The 24121-nt window shown below is 35.7% G+C and overlaps 3 protein-coding genes across 6 annotated transcripts in view; 2 read left to right on the top strand and 1 right to left on the bottom strand.

The window, feature by feature from the left end:
* LOC136038688 (bone morphogenetic protein 10-like) overlaps nt 1–21444 on the top strand; it is a 57362-nt gene extending 35918 nt beyond the window's left edge. For 2 of the 4 annotated variants that reach the window (XM_065721983.1, XM_065721981.1), the window contains exon 5: nt 14293–15668. In XM_065721983.1, coding sequence (XP_065578055.1) covers nt 14293–14526 — 234 coding nt within the window. In that variant the 3' untranslated portion in view covers nt 14527–15668. Of the gene's footprint in view, nt 1–14292; nt 15669–20971 lie in introns of those variants that run through there. The other 2 variants (XM_065721982.1, XM_065721984.1) reach the window with 2 other exon arrangements.
* The window catches only part of LOC136038689 (uncharacterized), a 97678-nt gene that overhangs the window by 5464 nt on the left and 68093 nt on the right, over nt 1–24121 (bottom strand). The gene's annotated exons all lie outside the window — the stretch shown is intronic.
* Nucleotides 21445–21987, top strand: LOC136038393 (neurogenin-1-like). The gene has a single exon (XM_065721463.1). The coding sequence runs from the start codon at nt 21445–21447 to the stop codon at nt 21985–21987; it is 543 nt and encodes a 180-aa protein (XP_065577535.1).

Below are 24121 nucleotides of genomic sequence, written 5' to 3'. Positions count from 1 at the left end.
AGTAACAACGACAATGAAAGGGATAAAATTAACCTTGACTTCATGCTCACTTAATTGTCCTGAACTGCTGAAGCATTTGCAGTTATTGTTTCAGATGTGTTTGGCACAGTCCGTTGTGCCAGATAGGTTTTTTGTCCGGTTGTATATCTCCCATAGTTAAGAGGGGTAAGGACCCCAGTGCTTGCTCTAATTACCGTCCTATCACTGTGTCTTGTTTTGTTAGTAAGCTATTTGAATATGTACTGCTACCCGCCATTAACTCCAAGTGCAATTTTACGCCCTTCCAGCTTGGTTTTAGAAAAGGTATGGGCTGCGTTCAAGCTCATCATATTGTGGGTCGGCTTATGAAACAAGCTGTTGTTAAAAAAAAGTCCCCTGTATTGTTTGACTGCTGACATATCTAGTGCTCTTGACAATGTAATTCATTCAAATGCTTTGTTTTCTCTAGCAGCCTCAGGTGTTAACCTTTCTGTTGTTTCTGTGTTTAAGTATTGGTATGCTAATTCTTCAGTTAGGGTGAAGTGGAATGGTACTGTAGGGGAGTATAGTCCTGTTAAAAAAGGTGTTAGGCAAGGTGCCGTGTTATCCCCGAGCATATTTAAATGTGTTTTAGCTTCGTGTCTCAAACGTCTTCAACCGTCAATTTTTTACAATGATAATTTAGGCATTAGTCACGTTGCATATGCTGATGATGTTCTGCTTCTTAGCCGGACAAAACATAGTGTAATTTCCAACTTAGACCGGCTTTCAGCCGCATTATCCACAGTAGGCCTTTCAGTTAATACCTCCAAATGTGAGTTTTTGTGTTTTCTCCACCAGCATCACCTCTTTGCTTGGGTTCTTCGACTATACCATGTTCAGCAAGTATTAAATTGCTGAGCCTCTCTTTTTCCACGTCACTTTCGTCTACTTCATTCGCTATTACGTCCAGCGTGCTGAAAAGTATGCGGGTTGGATACGCGAAAATTTCACCAAATCGTGGTCGGTATAACCGAAAAGGACTATGCCGTCTTTATTCTAGTTTTTGTGCCCTTGCTGTTTTTTATCTTTCTGGTTTTGCTTTCCTCCTTCGCAAGATATTTTTTCTTGTTTTTTTTCTTTTTTTGTGTGTTTACTCCACAGTTTAATGCATTTTGTGGGTTATTGATAAATTATTATTTATTATTATTATTATTATTATAACTTGAATTCCGTTATTCAAGGATCATACATGAATTATAGCATATAAATTTAGTTCTCCCGTTGTAAATACTTTGTGTTATGGACATATTGTGCCATATCACTGGAATGCCAATGTTTGATTATATTTACTATTTCCATCACTTGAGAGTTCAGAAACCTGGTTACGGGGAGCGATTTAAAAAAGAAACAAAAACACTTCAGGCCAAAAAAGAATGTTGAAAACATCTTGGGGGCACCCTTGATTTAGAAAAACTAACAAAACAAATCACTAAATATCAATAAATGAGTTTTGTAACCAGTCTTCTAGAGATTTAATTGTTAAGACAAAAAAGAGAGTCCTTTCTTTTCAGAAAAAAAGAACTCTTATAACAGAATATTTCCCAGAAGGATGGGAAACACTGATGAATGGTGCTCAGCTTATTTGAGATATGTAATATCTTGGGCAAAAACAGAAATGAATGGTTTTACTTGTCCTTTGAATGACGTTTTTTGTTCCTTTTGTCCTATCTCGTAATTTTGTATTGCTCAATACAACAGTAAAAAGAAGAAAACATACGAAAAGTCGAAAGAGAAACAAAAATCTATCCATACTTCATTATTCTGTCTTCCTTGAAGACTAATTATATTTCTTGAATGTCTACTTTTGCAACTATTTACAAGTTATTAGGACAGATGACGAAAATATATGCATAAGGACTTCACATAAAGACAAAAAAGTTAAAATTTAAAATAGTTTCAATTTTTTGTCCTAACAGTTTTAATAGGCTATTAACGTTCACCGTCGAGTTCAGCCACTTTTTTGTAAAGGTTTCAACCTGCTATCTACAAAATAACAAATTTTGTGTTTTTCCCGAGACGTATGATCCCGAGTACATGTTTTTTTTTTTTCATTTTTGTCTTCCCTGGGATGGTTGCATCGGGGCTCTGGTCCTAGAGTGTTAAAAGAAGGCGCATTGAAAAGTAAATTGAAGTTCTAGTGCCTCTTTTAAATAACAAAAAGATCCATCGAGTGAAAATTCTGAAAAAGCTAATTGGTTTAAAATTGTAGAAAACTTTATGTTGAGCTGTCCAGTTTCAGAGGCACTAATGTCGCATAGTGACGCGTTCGTTCCTATGGATGCGCGTGCTCTAAACGAAATAAATAATTAATAAAGACATTTTTTAAAAGCTTTATGTATCAGAGTTCACATATTTGAATTTTTGTAAAATTGGTGTACAGTGGAATATCGTTGCAGATCATTCATTATAGAGGAGGTTCAGGGGATACTTGTGTATGTGAAAAACATTTTGTAACAATTGTGTATGTGAAAGAGGAAAAAATCAATACTTCGCTATTTTTTCTTCTTTGAACTTTCTTAAAACTTTTAAAAAAGCTTATGATTCTAACCAAACGGCCCGGCCCTTAAGTTTCAGGAGTCATTCTGGAATAATTGGAACAGAAAGTTGAACTTCGGTGTAAAGAGCGAGGGGGGGTTTCTACGTTGTAATTTCTGTTTGTTTTAAGTTTTCAATTTTGCTCCTTACTTTCAGTCGAAAAAAACTTGTTTTTTTTTATATTTAATCGTCATCAAGATCGCAGCCCTTTTTAGGGGAATTCAGAAATCCTACAAATTTTTTTGTGCTAATCCTGATGACGAGCATCTTCCAAATCAATGTATTTTATATATTTAGAATCGGCATGAATAGCGAATTTCATTTTTTTAGAATTTACTGTTTTTGTTTTTTACTGACAAGGGTCGGTCTTTACTTACAGTTTGTCACCTCTATTGGTTTGATCTAAGGCTCTCTTAAATTTGAAAGAGACTTCTACTTCCTTCTTTAACCCCCAGCTTTTTACATTCAAGTTTAACATTATATAACAATGTTTCGAAAATGGTAATAATACCTGAAAAACATACCCTCCAAATGTTTATTTTTTTTTGGGGGGGGGATAAAATACCAAATTTTAATTTTAGAGTCATCAATTGTACGCTCTTTTAAGGTGAGTTCATTGACACAATCTTTTTTATAGGGAGTTTCCCCATGGACACTGGCAGAGGTGCTGGGGGGGGGGGGCTGATGCAGCCGTAAAAAAGAAGACATTACGTAGTATATATAAATTGGAAAATGAAAAATGCTCGCATTTAAATTTCTGCAAAAAAAAGCTGATACCACTTGCCCGCCCTACCCCCTGGAAAATTTCCTATTGGTACTTATAATACCCTCCATATTTCCACCTTTTGTGCCAGTAAGATTGCAAACGTAATCTTTTGTGTTATTAAGAAAAAGATTGTCTCCTATAAAATGGCACCATCGCCCTGCAGCACGTAGAAGACAGGCTTATTTAAATAATATTAAAGGGAATCAAGTAGATTAAATATTAATTTGCCCCCCCCCCCCCAGTGGCGTAATTTCATTAAAATCCAGGGATGGGGAAAATTTGGAGCCAATTTTCCAAAATCGAGTGAAAATGGCAATGAAAAATGAAAAATGAGCCATAGTACAATAAAGGCAAAAATATAGCCTACTCAAGAAAATTGACCTGTTTCTCTGGGTGCTTGAATTATGCAGGTTTATCCTAGTTCTAACAAGATTTTTTGCAGAAACTAAATTTCAGCTTGTGAGGGGGGGGGGAGGTTCTAGTGCACTTTTCAAATGACCAAAAAAGTGGAGGGTACCTAGGCCCCCTCTCACGCACATTTTTCCGCAAAGTCACTTGATCAAAATTTGAGACAGCCATTCTATTTAGCTTAGTTAAAAACCTAATAATTATGTCTTTGGGGACGACTTAATACCCTACAGTCCCCGGGGAAGGGGCTGCAAGTTACAAACTTTGACCATTGTTTACATATAGTAATGATTATTATAAAGTGTACAGACGTTTTCAGGGGGATTTTTTCACGTTTGGTGGGGGTGGGTCGGGGGGAGTGGGTTATGTGGGAGGATATTTCCATGGAGGAATTATAAAATAGCATTATTTTAAAAAAAATTGAGAATTTTTTTCAACTGGAAGTAATGAGCAGCATTAAAAATTAAATAAGATTTAAAATTAGATTAAAAATTAAAGATTAAAAATTTAAAATTAAAAATTAAATAACAAAATTATATAAGGGGGTTCCTCTCCTCCACAATACCTTGCTCTTTACGCGAAACTATTTTTAGTTATTCCAACTATTTATTATACGGCCTTTGTGATTCAGGGGTCATTCTTAAACATTTTGCACAAAATTCAAGCTTTAATGTAAAGAGCGAGATATTGACGAGGGGTACACAAATATAGAAGTTCGTTACGTATGTTAATTCGTAAGGTACGCATGTTTATTACTAACAAAAACGTTTATAAAAAAAAATCTAGTTGCATTTTTAAGTAACAAAAAATTTGAGGGCAACTAGGCCTCCTCCCCCACCCTTTTTTATCAAAATCTTCGAATCAAAACTAAGAGAAAGTAATTTAGCAAAAAAAAAATTAATATGCAAATTTCGTTTTATTTATTCATATGCGGTGAGCCAAAATCAAAACATGCATTAATTCAAAAACGTTCAGAAATTAAACAAAAAAAAACAAGTTTTCTTAACTGCAAGTAAAGAGCGACATTAAAACTTAAAAACGTTCAGAAATTATTCCGTATATGAAAGGGGTCGTCCCCTCCTCAACGCCTCGCTCTTTACGCTTATGTTTTTTTAATTTCTTTAAAAAGTAGAGTTGTGACAAAGATTCAAACTTTAGCGTAAAGAGCGAGGCGTAGAGGAGGGGACAACCCCTTTCATATACGGAATAATTTTTGTTCGTTTTAATTTTTAAGGTCACTCCTTACTTGCAGTTAAAGAAAAACTTTTTTATTATTATTTAATTCTTCCAGGATCTACAAGCACGGCCACTACAGGCAAGAACATATGGGTGGTCGTACCTGTATCAAGTTTACAAAAAAAACGAATGTTGTTTCAGAGATTTCTTATGATTTTCATGTAATTCTCCTTTTTTATACAGAGTTTATAAACTTAGGCCTTCCCATGAAAGATGGCCCTCAAAACAGACTTCTGCTCACATATCTGAACACACACATACTGAGGGGAATTAAACCACTTCTCTTGTAAGGAATACTATGTAGCACACCATAACTACGCACCATGCTTAAAATCACTTTTATGACAATTGTCTGTCATATCTTCCTCTCCCTCATTTAGTACCCATACTTTTTGCTATGCTTAGCCATACTTATGACTGTCTCTTGAAATGCCTTAAGCTATAATAATACTTTTAGAAGAGTGAAAATGCCTAAACTTTACTTTCTGATTTATAAGCACAAAACAATTTCGGTACTCAAAGACTTTTGCAAAACGTTAAAATTAGAGTTAAAAAATACTAATATTTCTAGTATTTGACAATCACCGAAAACAGAGGAAAAACTAAACAAGAGCCGAAAAAAATATCAAAAATAGGCTTAGTTTAATCCTTAATCACAGTAAAAGGAAAAGACCCCGGATTCTTGCTATTTGGTGTCATTTATTTTATTTACACCTAGCGAAATTCCATTTTAAATGTAAAGCATGTCTTCTGGTTAACAGAGATATCTTACGACGAATTTTGCGAAATCCGGCCTCTGTTCTTTTTTCCACCTCTATGGCATTTTCACTTCGTAGAAGTTCAGCTAAGATTGATTAAGTTCTCATAAATTTGCATTTGTTTTGTTCCTGCATAATGGAAAGCTGGTTTAGTTTCTTATATCTCTTTCTATTCTGCTGTCTCTGTTTTCTCTTCAGAAACGTTAAAATTCAGAATCTTCCATAGCGATGCGACACGGTATTTTAAAAAATATGATAGACTTGGATAAATTTAATTGCTGCAATTGTATCTCATTTATTTCTAGAAAGTAAAATAAAGCAAAAAAAAGATGGTCATTTATTTTTTGACCTTGACTTTTTATTGCTTTAGGCGGAACAAACCAGCTCTCACGAAAACAAAATTCTGGAATTAATGTACGGAAATGATCACATAGATAACTTAGAAACAAGCCCCTTTTCTTAGAAAAAATGGTAATTGGACTATTCAGAATCTGACTTTTACTGGGATTCTTTGGTTTGCTTCCATCAATTTTGACATTTTTATGGTTATTAATAGCTGTATTGGAGGAAAGCTTTCTGGAAAAAGCAATAAATTTGGTTTCTAGCTCTACTGCATCAAAACAAGAAAAAAAGCTGACTGTGAGAAAACTAGAAAGTAAACGTTCCTTTTCAGAAACTCTTGACGTGTCTTCTAAGATAATATATATCCAATAGTGTCAGGTATATCTCGATATATCCAGAGATCCAATAAGGGGGAAGTGGGTACGGTCCAAGAAAGGCATCCCCAATAATTTGGTTGAGACCCATAATAAGAAACTTTTAGATCCAAAGGCTTGCCGCAGCAGTTTTGTCTGATGATTACAGTGATTTTTGAGTTTGCTACATTTTTACTCGCTTATGCAGAATTACCACAATACATTTGTCTCATTCGAAGCAGTACATTTGTCTCAAATCAATATATTCCATGAAGACGTTTATACAATGTCAAAAAAGAGTTGCCGTCAAAACACTTCTTCTGAAAATATCTTCGACTGCAGAGTTGTCTGAAATAAGCCTCAAATTTTGATTCAGAACAATCGTGTTCCTAATAATCATAGTATAATAACGATCGAAAAGGGAACTGCAATCATTGCTGAGTTTTGTTTCTAGCCTGACACAATTGACCATGACACAATGACAACAAATGAAATGACATTGATCACAAATGACGCAATGGCCTGACTCTTTGCCATATAAATAGCCACACAGTTTGTTAAACTGGGAAAATTGTATCTCGTTCTTAAAGAGCTACAGAGATAAAAAAGAGATGTTGTTGGTACCTATGAGACCCACCTCTTCCGAACGGGTTAATAAACCTGTTTGAAGTCTCCCTCTTGCTCTCTGGCTGCAAATATGGATTTCATGAACATGACGTAGGATTTTTCGTTTAATAAACTGCCAAAAAAATCCCTAATCTCTTTTACTCTTTCCTCATTCCGCCAGAGTGATGTAATTCTATTTTGCTCTACAGAAAATTATCGATCAAATCTTAAATAAAATCTACTAGTTTCTATAGGGGACTTCAACGCTATACCGATGACAATAATAACGGTCTGTCCGATTTAAACTGGCCTTATGGTCATAAGAAACTCAATGCCAGAGGGAAATGACTGCTCAACTTTAGTCGACAAAACAAGCTATTCGTGATGAGCACAATGTTGAAACATCGCAGTCAACATAAGGTAGTCGGGAGTTCCCCAGATGATAAACCGAGAGCAGGATTGGCTATGCGAACGTCCTCCATACCTACACAGTATTAATAGTCTGAGGAAACTTTGGCTCTTATCACCCTCTCCTGATGTCAAAGTTCAAATTAAAGAAGAAGAATACTGCCGAAAGCAGAAAACAAAATTCCTGGTGAACTTACTGCGGTATTTTGAAAAAAGGCAGACCTAAATTTCCATTATACCTGACAAATTCCGAGAGATACTGGCAAATTACCCTCCTATTACTACCGCTAATGAGACAGACTCGCTATCTGAAAAGGCCACATCAACCATCATCAAGACAACGGTTATCATTCTTCGTCAAAAAAAAAAACATGAAAAGACATGGATTACAGATTGGATAATCAGTCTATGCGAGGATGAGCAATTTTTTTTAATTCAGCCGAGATCCCTACAAGTTCCTTAGAAGAAGAGTATAGCGAGATATCAGAAGTGCTCCATGCAACCACATCCGGAAAAAAATGTGAAGACTGCTATTTTAGAAAAATACTAGTGGAGCAGTTTTGAGAACAGTAAAGGAGCTGTATCATAAAAAGAAAAGCGAATATTAGTGATTCTGGACATACGCAGAAGAAAGACTGGCTATTCGAAGTGTCAAAATCGAAAGATTGGCAGAATAATTCAAAGATAAAAATCAAATCTATACCAACAAACTCAAGTAGCTTCCGATCTTGAAATACTGAAGCAATTGGAGAATATCACGCCGACTTTCGTTTTGGAAGATCAATAATCGGTCAGATATTCATCATTTGACAAGTCATCGAACAATACGCCAAATTCAACCAAGAATTCTATTATATACCAGTATTGAGCAGGAGTTTTCAGGGAACCAGATTAAATCTCTACCTTCTAAAGACTAGCCAACCTCTGAAAAAACATGTAATTGTTCAGCATCCTCAAACTGCTATTTTTCCATAGCCTATGTATGGATGAGAAACACTTACACTCAAAACCGAAGACGAACGAAAACTTTTAACAGTCGAGATGAGATTGCCTCCATCGCATTGTGAGAAACAAATAGACTGGCCGTATCTCGAATATTGAAGTACACCAGAGTTTTCAGTCCACTGAAATCATTTTCTGTAGAATCAAGAGGCAACAGCAGTGCTGGCTTGGTCACGTCGAGCAAATGTAAACGAACTATCTCCAGAAAGTGACCCTAGAAGGATCTTTCCATGGCCTTGTCCAAAAGGTAGACCAGGACAACAATGGACTGAGAACGTCGAAAATGTTGTTTAGCTATTACGTATCGCAACAGACAGAGATATATATTGTGCCCTGGTGGATGAGGTGGTAGGAGTTTACGCCCTATAACATTCCATGTGGATACCCTGGGCCTAAAAAATAAGCTGGTAAGCCCAGGCAACAATCTTTGAAAGTTTCAGGTCATAGAGAAAAACCTTTGTTTTGCTCTTTTTAGGGACCCGTTTAAGTTTTTGCTTTGTTTTGGAGAATTGCGGTCCACTTCACCCAAGGACTTTGACTAAAGACCATATGTCTAAACCATGTCCTGAAAATTTTAACTTAGACTCCTAAGGCGTTACTTAGATATTGCTGCTAAGCCTTTTTGATAACCTGCATGCACACAGTTTGAAAGTAGTAGCAGTAGTAGCAGTAATGGTAGTATTCTGCACATAGTGCCTTATGGTTGGTTCAACCACCCTCCCCCTCAAAATGCCCTGACAAATTTTTCTACGTGTAAACAATAGCCAAATTGAATACCTTAAAACCCTTGCCCCAAGGACTGGGGGAAGGGTCATGCCATCCCCAGAGGTATATCCATTGGGCGTTTCTATTAAGCTGAACAAAATGGCTATTTCAAAATTCTGAGTGGATGTCTTTTGGGGTAGGGTACCAAAAAAGGGCGTGGGAGGGGTACTGATTGCCCTTTAATCTCTTTTGACTCTTTAGAATGGCACTAGAGCTTTCATTTTTTCAATAGAATGAAGCTTCTTCTTGGTTTCTATGACAACTCCTTCCATGCGAAGTGTCTTGGTAAGAGAAAAAAAAATATAGAGCCCTCTTCTCTCTTTGCTTAGGTAGCGCTTTTGCGCTGCTGATGATTAATTTCTGGAAGTGTCGTCCGTTTTAGATTCATCAATGTTAAAAAAATGTTTCTGAGATATTTTTTTCTGTAATGTGCAAATGACGCTCTGACTTATCGAAGGCAGCGGACTTTGTCATACTCCTCTTTGCGGTAGTTTCTATTGGTTTTAAGCTTGACTTGATTGTTCATTAAGTTTCTTTAGTTTCATTTCTCATTTATTAACTGACGGTAATGTCTCTTCGTTTCCAAAAGGTTTTATTATGGGATAAACTCTTTTAAATTTATTTCTTTTTGTTTTAATTGTAATTTATTTTATTTTTTAATAAATGAAATCTTTTTAATTTTTTAAAGGAAGAATTAAGGTTTTAGTTTATTATTTATACTTGAACAAAATTTTAGTACACATTCTAATAAAGGTTTTTATTATAGAATTTTGCATGATGAGAAGGGGGAAAATCATTTCAGTGGATTCAAAATCTGTATTTTTTGGGTCTTTTATGGGACCGAAGCCATTTTGAGCTCCATCCTGTTACAATCTTGAATATAGACGGACAGTTGGTTTGAAGTACCAAGGACATAAAAATGAAAAAAGTTCCCCCTGGCTCTAGCTTTGGTCTATCCACTATTGAACACAGGGATTTTCTACGATTTTTCTTTGGATGTTATACAACTATTATAAAATTTTGTTCCGAAAATTCTCTCCTTTGTTGCCACAATGAATTTTGCAAAGAAAAATAAGCGGAAATTTTTCCTGTTCTCACAAAAAGCCAAACAGAACGATTGTAACACACAGTTTACTACCTATAGCTTAGAGTCAAGTATTTCAACAGTCAATACGGTGCTGCAACCGTTTGCAATTAAAAAAATATAGGCTTGTGAGAATAAGTCAAGAATAAGTAGACAAAGTAATATTTTTCGACTCAGATAAAAAAGGACTCTGTTGATATGTCAAAAGCCAACTAAAGGGATAATAGAACGAAATTGAACAGTCTAATTCGTCTTTCTGAAAATATATTCCTATGCTTAATTAACTAATCATTTGATGTTTAATCTCAAAGAGCTTTAATAATAAGCTTATTAGCGCATAGCTTAGATTATTAGCTGTCCAATGATTTGTACATTTCTTTTCAATTCCTATACGATAACGATATGCTTGGGCTATATTTTTATATAACTTCAATCTTACAATCACAGTTTATTTTACCAAGTTTACTGCCAAGAAATACCAGTGTTTGTCTTTCACCACAACAGTCAGGGAAGTTGCACTTTCTATGTCTATATTTTTTTTCGCTCATTTTCTGCTGATTTTTCACGCACATTCTTTCTTTTTTTTAACTTGGTTCCCGCTCAGTGTTAAACTGCATACCTGCATCGAACGTCTTTTGTATTAAAAATTGAGTTTCTGGGTTTCTATTTTTTAATATGTATGTGGTTGTGTACATTTCCACTTAACCAAATTAAAGATTTGGATTTCATTTTTAGAGTCCATGGTACTTTAAATAGATGTATTTTGAGCTCATTTGTCAGATAGTGTTCTGTTTTGTGGTTAAAAAAAAAAAAAAAAAATTAGAATAGAGAATCAATACGGACAGATTTGTTTTCTGATTGAGGTTCTCTTGATTCTTTAATTTTAATTGAAGTTTCTTTGTGGCCTGAAGTTTTAATGCAGAACAGCATCAAAATGTAAGATTATTCCACAAGAAGAATTAACAGAATCATATTTTCCTTCAAAAACTTAAAATCTTCGATAAACCCCCTTTGGCCCCCGAGTAAAAGTTTAAAATGTATTTGACTTCCTCTCGTCTAACGCTCCCTCAAAGTTTCAGATTGGTCTCTTCTACTGTTTTTTTCTGTACCAGAGATTTTGATAATGAGGATGCATACGTCTCTCTGCTTTAGTTAAAAATCCGTCTCAGCATTCCCTTAAAGTTCCAACTTAATACCCTTGGCGGCTCTTGATATAGTGCAGATAAACTATTTAGACAACCTGGATGTACCTAGTGTGTTTTATAATAGTTTAATACCCCGCTTTACTTTCCCTAAAAGCTTCAACTTCATACACTAAGCCGTTCCTGAGATATTGCAGATCCGCCATTTTAACAACCTGTAATCATATAATGTCTTTTGGATTCACTTACACGTCACACTTACCATTCCCTGAAAATTTGAATCTAATACCCTAAGCCGTTCCCAAGGTCACTCAGCACATCTCCAGGAATTGGACATGGGACGCCCTAGAAGTATGTAGGGTACCCCATTGAGTAGGCACGGACCAAGGGGGCAGTCCCTGGGGGTCCAAAATTGAAAATGGGGTACCCTCATCGGGGCTCGTAAATAAAGGCAAAGGAAGAAGAAGGCCCCTTGGATGTGCACTTAGTAGGGCTCACCGGTGTGTGGATATATCTCGTCAGTTACAAACCTTCTGCCAGATATGGTTTAAATTCAATGGTGAAGTAGAATACCATCGTGGGAGAATCATCTATAGGAGGATAACTGCCTCAGGGTGGAGATTAATATTTATGGATGACAGCCTCTGCAAGCTGGTGGAGAGGAGTGGCTTGTCGCGTACCACCCATTTAGCCAAGAAACCAACTCTCTTGAAGTCATGAAAAAAGGGCTTAGTACTATGGGGAAATCTGCTACCGTGTCCAAGCTAACCGATGAAAAACCAATGTTGGACGATGATGTAATTTTACATACTACTGTAGTCAAGACAGTTGACGGCCTTAGGCCTAATAAGACTCCATTCGGGGTGAAAATCCACATGGTTGTTCAGTTCCGAGAAAAACCACTCTATACTTTGGACCACTAAACATTCAAATACCTACTAAACCAGGGAAACTGTGTCTTGCTTGTAGAGGACTATTGAGGTATGATTGAGATGTAGTCGGCCTCTCTAAAAGCCACTTCTCGAACAAGGGAGAAAAACCTTTCTGGAGTCTCCCTTTTAATTTCCACGCGTAAAGACTGAATTCATCAACAAAGTGTCTTCCAAATGAAGGGAGTTGCCAACATTATCTCTGTCGTCCGGGTCTATGCCCCAGCCTTCGCCAGAAGTGAGGAAGAATGTGATGAATTTTATTTCACTTTAAAAAGTGTTATTGACCAAATCCACAAAAAAGACGCACTGATTGTCATTTGGGGCTTTAGTGCTGTAGTGGATACAGACAATACCGGCCAGTCCGATGTAATTGGGCTTTTTGGTCAAGGGAAACTCGATGTGAGAGGCAAACGATACAGTGTTCAAACACCGTCATCAGCGTGTAGTGATTTGGAGATTTCCAGACGGTAGAAACGAGGACGTAATTATGTGCTAATATCGAACCACTGCAGGTCTTCCGCCTGCAGTAAGGTAATTTGGATATAGCCACTAGATGTAGTGAAGCAGAGCATAGGGTATTTCAACCAGATGGTGTGAAGGACGTGTTTGGGGATGAAACTTGCGACCTCTACTGTCACCCAAGGTTAGGGTAGGAAATAATGGTTAGGGTTGTGCGAGAGAGCTGAAACTAACAGATATGTTCTTACTGAGCTTGGAGAGAAGCAGATATTAAAGATTCATTACTTTTAATTGATTCTAAGCATCAACGGTAAGGAGTACATGGTATAGTAACTAAAAAGAGCATAGTGATGCATTAACTAGTACATAGATAATTCAATACATAAAAAATACGTACACTTACATCAAACCCAGAGCAATCCAAAACTCCAGCGATTACCACAGGTCCAATATATCTGAGAGATGGAGAGCCCACGCTTATCAGCAGGGCAGGCATATATACTGTGTGCCTTAATGAGTATCCTGATTCAAGCAAGGAATTGATATTTATAAATTGTCAAACTCAACTACGATTCTTGTAAGATCTTGGTTAATGTGGTTACTACGAAACTCTTATCATAGTAAAAGGGGTTGTTTCAAAACTTCGTAACTTGTATTTTGCGTCTTTTAATCTATTGTATTAAAATCAATTTCTGAATTGAATGGTCAGACCGCTACACAGTGCTAGAGACAGTAGTACTACCTGAAGTAGAATTCGACTCTGACCACGCTCTCAGGATGTCAAGGATCAAACTAAGAATGTGAGAAGAGCTGTGAGGCTTCAAGTCATCTTCAAGCTAAAATCATCAGACCTTTCGAGTATGCTGAACAAATAGTTATCTCAAAATCATGATCGGGAAATTTTTGGGGGAAATGGGCGTGGGAGGGGGGCTAGCTGCGCTCCAATATTTTTGGTCGCTTAAAAATGGCACTAGAACTTTCAATTTCTGATCAAATGAGATCCCTCCCGATCTTCTAGGATACCTGGTTCGATACGATCACCCCTGGGGAAAAATAACAACAAATAATCACGCATCCGTGATCTTGGTTTTGTCAAAAAACACAAAATTCCACATTTTGTGTGTAGGAGCTTGAAACCTCTACAGTAAGATTCTCTGATATGCTGAATCTGATGGGGTAATTTTCTTAGAATTTCGGTTACTATTGAGCCGCATCGCTCCTTACTTATAATTCGTTGCCACGAACTGTTTGGTATGTATTTTTCAAGGAGAGATCAGTTTGACATTTCAAACAGAAATAAATTGAAAACCTTTCTTCACGAACTGACTACGTCTTCAATTCTTGTAATGCATTTTTTTTTGTGTTTGAAGTTTGTAATATGCTGTAATCTGACTTTCGGTTGGGGATGGGAAAATGAGGTGATTATTTTGAATAAATTTCATCTATTCTTTTAAAAGGGTCTTATTTCTATTTAGGCATATGAATGCTCAGGGAAGTGTACATTCCCAGTAGCAGACCATCTTACTCCTACAAAGCACACTGTTCTGCAAGCACTAATGCATGGAAGTCAACCGGATAGAGTTGCTCGACCATGCTGTGTACCAACTAAACTGGAACCCATCAGTCTTCTTTATGTTGATGAATATGAAACAGTAACTTTTAAATACAATTACGAGGACATGGTTGTTTCAGCATGCGGATGTAGATGAAAATCCAAATATATACTGGCAACCATGTGGTTATTTGTTCGTTATGTGGTGCTTTACAGAAAAAAGTATTTATCAGAAAGGCGCTAGCAGATAACCTATTTCTGAAGATTCCGATTGCCTAAAAATACTCTGGTATAATAATTTGTACAACGATATCTTGGCAACAGTATTTTTATTTGTTTGTTAAGTGGTATCATGTAGAAGAAACAGTGACAATTTAGAGGAACAATAAATCAGAAAGTGTTAGCAGATAGTCTATACAAAAGTTTTCCTTCCTCAAAATTGCATCTTATATGACAGTATTCTGAAATGTGTATTTGAATTAAATTGTGTGCATGGAAAATCCCAGGAATTAATATTATTTCATGCCAGAATACTGGCTTATAACAGTATTATTCTTTTGTAAACCAATATAATTTTGCGCAAAATTTTACATCACCAAAAAATCGTCTAGATGCAATATGATATTTTGTCCGTTGTCCCTCATTTTTACTAATATGGATCTAAAATTGTGTTATTCTTTTAGAAGAAAAAATAAAACACAAAAAAATTACCTAAGGACAGTTTTACTGAAGTATTTTAAGATCATGAAAATCGTCTTTTATCATGTGGACCTAAGCATTTTTGCGTCATTTTATCAGGTAGGCTGCATCAGTTTTTTTTCTTTGCTTACAGGTAATTTAGTATATAGAAATTATTTTCTCCCACTAAGGTTAACATGAAAAGGCATGGGTACTGGACTTCCAAAATGGCAAACTAGGACATTATTTGTTGCTTCTTATCAATTTTGGTTGAGGTTGAACAATTTATTCTGGTAGATAAAAAAAATGTGCATGCTGAGCAATGGTCTACGTTGTGCAGGTACGTATCTCCTGATTCGATTCTTTCGACCGGGAGTGCAATGCACTGGTTGTGTCTTATTAAGAAAAACTAAAATCATATTGTGAAATGACAATCATTTCAATTGTCCAAGGAATTTTGCTGAAAAACGACAAACTATCTCGGCAGAAGTCCCGATTAGTAAGTTATACTCATACCCCCCCCTCTTTTAGCTAGAGAAGCAGGATTGGACCCCAATAAAGCACAGTCAGAATACAATGACGTATTGATCAAATGAGCTCTGATATTGAAAGTTTCTTATGGAATTAGCTGCAAACAACTCATTTTTCTATTCAGCTGGATGAACCAGTTTTACTAAAAAAAAACACATTTTTTAAACTGAAAGTAAGGAGCGACATTAAAACTTAAAACGAACAGAAATTATCCCGTATGTGAAAGGGGCTGTTCCCTCCTCAACACCTCGCTCTTTGCGCTAAAGTTTGACTTTTTCTCACAAATCTCCTTTTTGAAACAGTGAAACACTTTAGCGTAAAGAGCGGGGTGTTGAGGAGCGAACAGCTCCTTTCATATACGGAGTAATTTTTGTTCGTTTTAAGTTTTAATGTCGCTCCTTACTTTAAAAAAAAAAACTTGTTTTTTTATTTGATTTCTGAACATTTTTGAATTAATGCATGTTTCGATTTTGGCTCTCCGCACATGAATACTTAGAATGAAATTTGAATATTTTATTTTTTGGCTATTTGGCTTTTTCTTAGTTTTGATCGGACGATTTTGAGAAAAAAGGAGTGGGGGAGGAGGATTAGTTGCCCTTCAATCTTTTGGTTACTTAAAAAGGCAACTAAGACTTTTAACTTCTTACAAACGTTTTTATTAATAAAAAATATACGTAACTTCCGAGTTAACTTTCGTAACGAACTTCTATATTCGTATATTTTTATTACGTATATGAGGTGGTTTGCCCCCACTTTAATACCTTGCTTTTTACACTAAAGCTTAAATTTCGTCCCAATTCTTTAAGAATGACCCCTGAATCACAAAGGCCGTAGAATAAATAGTTAAAATTACTAAAAATACTTTAGCGTAAAGAGCAGGTATTTAGGAGGAGATGAACCCCTCATATGCGTAACAATTTTCGTTCGTTTTGTTTTAATGCTGCTCCTTACCTTCAGTTGAAAAAATTTTTTCGTATTTATCTTTTCATTGTTTTTTGTTTTAAATAATATTAGAAAATCCTGCGCCCCCTTCAAGGAAATTCTCTCCTCCCATGACAAACTCCTCCATGGAAAGATCCTCCTAAGTAACCCCCTCCCCTCAATTCTCTCTCTATCCAAGAAAAAATTCCCCTGAAAACGTCGGTTCACTTCCCAATAACCATTACTACATGTAAACACTGGTCAAAGTTTGTAACTTGTAGCCCCTCCCCTGGGGATTGTGAGGGAGTAAGTCGTCCCCAAAGACATAGTTATTAGACTTTTCGACTATGTTGAACAAAATGGCTATCTCAGAATTTTGACCCGTTGACTTAGGGAAAAAATGAGCGTGGGAGGGGTCTAGGTGCCCTCTAATATTTTTGGTCACTTAAAAAAGGCGCTAGAACTTTTAATTTCCGTTGGAATGAGCCCTCTTGTAACATTCTAGGACCACTGGGTCGATACGATCAACCCTGGGGAAAAAACAACAAAAACCAAAAAACAAGCACCTGTGATCATTCTTCTGGCAAAAAATACGAAATTCCACACTTTTGTAGATAGGAGCTTGAAAATTCTACCGTAGGGTTCTCTGATACACTGAATGCGATGGTGTGATTTTTGTTAATATTCTTAGTCTTTTAAGGTGTGTTTACCTCTATTTTCCAAAAAAGGCCAATTTTTTCAGGCTCGTAACTTTTAATAAGTAAGACTAAATTTGATAAAACTTATATATTTTAAAACAGCATAAAAATTCGGTTACAACGTATATAACGTATACTTTAATACAACGTATACTTTATTAATTCTTTTCATTCCGAGGATTTCTAAATAAAATAAGCAGGAATTTATTGGTTCCTTGTGCTGTGAGTAGATGTCAAAAAAATTTAGTTGCATGGACACGATTTTTTAATTGGTCAATCTTACATTTTGACAACCACTCAATGCACAATCAGTTTTTTAATCAGCCAATCAATTCTGACATTTTTCTCGAAAACTGTTAATTCGTGGTTGGAACTCAGCCAAAAAGCAAATTTTTATAGGCAGATCTGATCTTCACATTTTTGTCGAGTTTCGGAAAAATGATAGAAATATAGCTCAAGGGGGTTTCACCGGATTCACCAAAGTTTTAAAGTGGTCAATGAGAAAAAAAGATTGGTAACCTCTGATCCAGAGCCATAAGTCTAAAACTGAAATTTAGGTAGGGTGATTACCTTCTGGAAAGTTCTAAAAGTGATAGAATCGAAGAGGAGGGTATAAGAGGAATAGTGGACAACGGTATATGTGCAACTAGGCTGCCATCGTAATCTGACTGGACACTGGGTCCACCAGCACGAGTGGATGACATATTCAGCAACGAAACTTCGGAATTATCATTTTTACTGCATAGATAAGATAACTAAGTAAACTGAAAAAAAGTTTTCAGTCCGAGATAGACCCCAATGAGACTCCAGATTCAATTTTTAAGTAATTTAGAAGGTTTTCACCAATGCAAAATTGTCCTGTTCTAAGGATACGGATGAAACTAAAAGTGAGTGGTTGCACTTCTAGTTTTAAGTGCTTCTGGGAAAATACGAAGATCAAAAGATGCTCGAACAGGCTATGTTAAGGGTGAAAAACAAAATCTGACCTTGCTCGGCGAATACTAGGTTTAAATAGATTCCAGTACCTCTTACATTCATCAATATGACGGACTTGAGAGGAAGTTTTTCACATTTTCCAAAGATAATTCTCTCTCCTCTAGCTCTTAAACAAACCGGAAGTCATCCAAGGGCTTAAGGTTCTGACTATTGTCGATCTCGTGACGATGAGGGGTTGCACACTAACTTTATGACACACTGTGAATGCTGTATAAAGTTGTACTTGAAGCAAGATGCAAATGTTGGTTCTCCCTGGTGCCCAACACCTTTGTGATGGTGGTGAACCGAGATTTCAGTCTTTCGTGAATGGCTACCAGTTAAAGCCACAAATTAGCCAACTTCCTATGCGGAACTGTATACAATTAGTCCCTAAAGCAAAACTAAACTTGCTAGCGGGGAAGGTGGTATTTGAAACTTTGAACTATGTATTTGTATACCTAATAGGGAAGTTTTTCGAATTAATTTTGAATATGGGCACATACACATAGGGAAGGGAGGCTCTAAATAGTTTCATTCTTTTCATTTCATTTCACTTTACCTTTCGGTAAATTCCATTTCATTAGCAGATTCACATTTTGGACTTAACTGGAACTACAAGAGAACATAAACTAAATTTCAAAAAAGAAAGTTACTCACGTGAACTTAAACAGCGATATTGTGTTCATCAATTATCCTTAGCTACCCAGATTAGGAAGAAATAACTGAAGATTTGAATTTAGTATACTTGAAATTAAAGTTAAAGCAAACTTAAAAAAAAATGACTATGTCAATTGTCAACAAGCGGAGAAGGGTAGGATTTAAAAAAAAAATGTACTAATAGGTGACAGGTCAAGATTAAAACATAAAATGACCGGAAATCTATATATATATAAATAAGTTGTTTGTTTGTGTGTCTGTCCGCATATGACGTCTGAATTATTTCATCATATACCAATTCAAAAACGAATGTATTCAAGCCGAAGTAGCTGAGTTGGTAAAGCGTTATGTTCCAGGTTCTAGGTCCGAGAGGTTCCAGGTTCGAACCTTGGCTTTAGCATTAATACAAAAGAAGAAAAAAAACTAAAAAAGGTAAAAACTACAAAAAAAAACTAAAAAGAAAATACTAAAAAAACTAAAAAAGCTAAAAAACTAATAAAAACTAAAAAAAGCAAAAAAACTAAAAACTAAAAAAGAAAAAAACTAATAAAAAACTAAAAACTGGTAAAAACTACAAAAAAAACTAAAAAGAAAAAAAACAAAAACTAATAAAAAAACTAAAAAAACTAGAAACTGAAAAAGAAAAAAAACTAAAAAAGGAAAAAAACTGAAAAATAAAGAAGAAAAAACTGAAAAAATAAAAATAAAAAAACTAAAAAAGGTAAAAACTACAAAAAAACTAAAAAGAAAAAAGAAAAAACTAAAAAAGCTAAAAAAAGGTAAAAACCAAAAAAAAAAAAAAAATATTTCATTATATACCAATTCAAAAACGAATGTATATACAGACCGGGACACCGGTATACAAATGACGACCGGGACACTGGGAATATGACTAACGAAATTACAGACTGGGACACAAATGACGACCGGGACACGGAATATAAATGACGACCGGAACACTCAAAGAGATATTACAGACTGGGACACCGGGACACAAATAACGACCGGGACACAGGGAATATAAATGACGACTGGGACACAGGGACACAACCACAACGGGGACGCCGGGGGGCACAGGGGGTATATAAATGACGACGGGGATACAGGGAATGTTTGATTAGCAATCACCATCAACAAAGCTCAAGGGCAATCATTAGAATAATGAAGTATAGATCTGAATACGGATTGTTTTTTATGTTGCATGTTCAAGAGTCGGTAAACCCGACAATCTATTTATATGTACAGACAATGGGACAGCGAAGAATGTTGTATATTCGCAAGTTTTACTTAGTTAAAAACATATATATATATATATATATATATATATATATATATATATATATATATATATATATATATATATATATATATATATATATATATATATATATATATATATATATATATTCACAGGTGGGACACAGGGACACAACTACAATGGCGCGTACCTAATATGGCACGTAACGACTTAAGCGCGCGGGGGGGGGGCTTGGGGTGCGCGAAGCGCCCCCACCAACTAGGTGTTGGGGTAGCGCCAAGCGCCACCCCAACAGCTAGTTAACCTATAAATATAGGGTAATATACGTAGACGAATCTTGCTTCCTTATGCCCCCCCTCACTGCCCTAATCTCTCATGTGCATTGAATAGAATATTTTTATTTTGAATATATCCCATTGAAAAAAAAAAGAGAACAGCCTATATAGGCATCATGGGTGTTGCTGCACCATAGGTATTGCTGTGACTGATGAGAATACTTTAAATTACGTTTTTACAATAACACATAGAAATGGAAATGAAAAGAAAACCAATAAATAAAATTTACAATGTAAGCCCAACATTTTTATTTGCGCAATTAATTCCAACAAAGTATATAGGCCTGTAGGATATATGGATGGAGGGAAGATTGTTTTTTCGGGGGAGAGGGGTGCTCAATCTATTACAACTAACAGGAGAAATACAACAACAAAATAGGCAAATTGCAAGAAAGTTGCTATAAGTGGCATGAAAACCACACTTGTTACGAGACTTTAAAGTCGAACCCTTAAGTGGCTCCTGGGCTATGCGTAGGTACCTGCCTTCCCTGACGAGATTGGCATTTTTGTAATAAAATCAATAAATTATCATTCCTTCGTTGTTTTTAGGAAGAATTCTTAAAACAAGTAAACAAGAGGAATCAGAGCCGTTACGTTTCGATTAGCATGCCTTCCCTATTTACCGACCTGACAAGGTACCAAGAGATTCCCCTTTCTACTTTACTGAATTGGAGAGCAGATGTGACCCCCTAGCGAGCTATTTAGTAAGGGGGCAAGAGACTTTCAAATCGGAAAGCGTTCAATTATTCCATGTAATCCCTGGCTACTGAACATGACGTAAGGTCGTAGAGTCAGCGATCGTGGATGGGGGACTTTAAATAGTGTTAAGCACGTGTCAGTGTTTAAAGAGACGTTGGTACGAAGCATGTTAGTTGTCAAACAACACGTGGCTAGTTAACTCCAAAATAGTGGAAAGCCGATAGGAGAAAAATTGCAAAAGAGACTTAGAAATTGGAACCTTGGGAATTAAAGTGATAAGTTACAGTTACGAATTTTTTTTAATATATTATTGCTTCATAGAAATGTTCGATATGCAGTTTTCGCAGAGCTTGAACGAATATCCAACCCAAACGAGATATGATTCTTACCCGAGTCTTCAAGAAGAAGAAATAACCCAGAGCCGGAGGCGTCGGGCACCAAGACGCCGCCAGACTCGAAGTCCCACTCAAATGTTAATAGTGAAGAAGTGTCGTCGTACAAAAGCGAATGATAGAGAACGAAACCGAATGCATTTACTTAACCATGCATTAGAAGGTTTGCAACGTCGTCTCCCAGTGAGTCATCTCGATACTAAACTAACAAAAATTGAGACACTTCGATTTGCCCGAAATTATATATGGGCTCTATCCCAGATTGTTCAGCTCACTGACGAAAATACAAACCAAGTTCATAACGATGAAATAACATTCACTAATAACGGTTATTCCATAAGCTGTAATGAAAGTACCTTGTTTCTACCTAAGAGTGACTATACCAATGAATACTCAAGTTGGAATACTCGATCTTGTAATTCGTTAAATGAATCATTTCAAGGAAGCTCTGACGAATACGATTCAGGTTTGTAATTCTGAGAGCCCACTTATGGGAGACGTATATATTATAATTCAAGAGTATACAAGTTCAGTGCAAGAAAGATAATGGAAACAGAATTACATGAAAATTCAAATTATGGCCAGAATAGTTAAAAACAGTTTATTTAAAGAAAATGTGTTTACAAACGAGGGAAGATAACTAACAAAGAAAACTTTGCAAGAAATGACAGACCGTATTATAGAGAATTAGGCAGTATTTCGCACATTCAAAATGTCGGACTAGTCAATATGATTGAAAGAAATTTAAGTGTGAAATAGCTGTAGGTGTAAACTTACCTGCTTAATCTTTTTTTCACTGTGCTTAAAAGTTAAAGGGTATTTATTACTATCATTATTAAGTGTCCTCAACATGGGTATCCAAAAGAAGAATGGGAAGAAGGGTACAAAACAGACAATCCTTCTTCATAAAAAAATTCCAAAGGCATAAAACAATTAAATATTATAATGCTTGCAAAGATTTTACAGCTTTCTGTTTTTTTCAAACGGTTTGTTTAGCTTGTACCTTCTTTTAAGATTCATCCACCCCTCCCTTTCCAACAAATTTCTTGAAGTACCCATAATTTTAAACGTTTTCTAGTCCATCGTGAGTCATCAAGAAGCTAAGTCACTTTTGTGTTATAATTTAAAATTTGTGATTTCTAGTGTCGTATAAATATTTTTCTTGAATAAATTCATATTTATTTCTATCTAAATGCATCTGTATTAGTTTAATTAGGGTATGATATCAAGCATAAAACTTTTTCAATTGTTTTATTGGTGAGCCTTAAAATCTATGAAAAGCCTTTCGTTTAGGTTAATGATTCGCAGGTATTGACAATTATGTTAGAGCAAGACAAAATTAGGTATTTTCAGTTCAAACTTAAAGAAAATATTTCTAGTAATTGAAAAATAACTACTAAATCATTCCTTAAAAATTCCAGAATTACTAAATGAAGTACAACCAGTAGCGGAATTTGAAACAAAATTTTATTTTGAATTTTAAGTTATAAAATTTAAAACAAAGATTTAAGTCATTTCAATTAATTTGTCAAAAGTACTGCCGTTACAAAAAGACAAGAAACTACTCGACAAATCGACGGATTAAGCTAAGAATATGAATATAACAAGAAGAGCAAAAGAAAGAGAGAAAGCGTGTAAGAGTGGGATAAAGAAAAAAAAATCAGAGTGAGAGAGATAAAACGAAAGGTGTTGCTGACGAGTTATCCTCAATTTTTAAAAAGAAAATGAAAACAATTTATGTCTGACCATTTTTTATTTATTTTCAGTGAGTTCTTGCCACAGGTTTTCTTTTTACTGAATACCAAGCCAATATGTGATCTAGTATGGTCTAGTAGCTACAGCCTTGTAGAAAGAAACCACACGACTCTTAGTAAGCAATTTTTAGAAATCAGATTCGAAAAAAGGCATAGAGCGATAGAAATTTATTCTATATTTTTAGTTGAGAAAAAGGGGTCAAAACCAATTTGTAAGGAGGGGAAGACATATTCCCTCGTGTCTGGATATTCGTCTTTAAATGTAAAAGTAAAAAGAAAAAAGGGTCAAAAATCAGAGTTTAGCAGGAGTAACAGCTGAATATTTCCTTCTTTCTTCCTTTTTTCCTGTGGGACATAGTAACTGAAGGAGTAGACGATGGAACTAGTTTGAGGGCTCATTTCATAAGAACTCCTGGCCCTTAGAAGCTTTCAAGAATGGTAGCAAGACGCATGCTACTGTTGTAAAATACGTTATTTAAGAAGCAGATATTACTACTACTGACACATTATCAGAGTTGTAACCCGCCACATAAAATTGGAGCTGCACGGGTTTTTCCTCTACTTGAATCTATTCAGAGTTTTACTCATTACTCACTCTCATGAAGCACTTGGCTACTTCGAATCTTTCGTCTGACCTCTTCCCACCTCGTTTGAGGACGTCCTGTTGGTCCCCAGATCGGTTGAAAAATTCTGATTTTTGGCATCCCTTCCAACTTTTCTTTGCCTTGATCCTTTTTATCTTTCATTTTTGTATGGTCAAAATAAGTCAGACCGAACTTCATTTTTCGTATAGCTTATTGTTTGATATTGCATAAGCTGATAGCTTATGCAAAGAAATTTGCAGGGGCAAGACC

Source organism: Artemia franciscana, chromosome 18 (genome assembly GCF_032884065.1).
Source record: "Artemia franciscana chromosome 18, ASM3288406v1, whole genome shotgun sequence".
In the NCBI taxonomy this organism is placed as follows: Eukaryota; Metazoa; Arthropoda; class Branchiopoda; order Anostraca; family Artemiidae; genus Artemia; species Artemia franciscana.
This window is presented reverse-complemented; position numbering and strand designations above follow the sequence as displayed.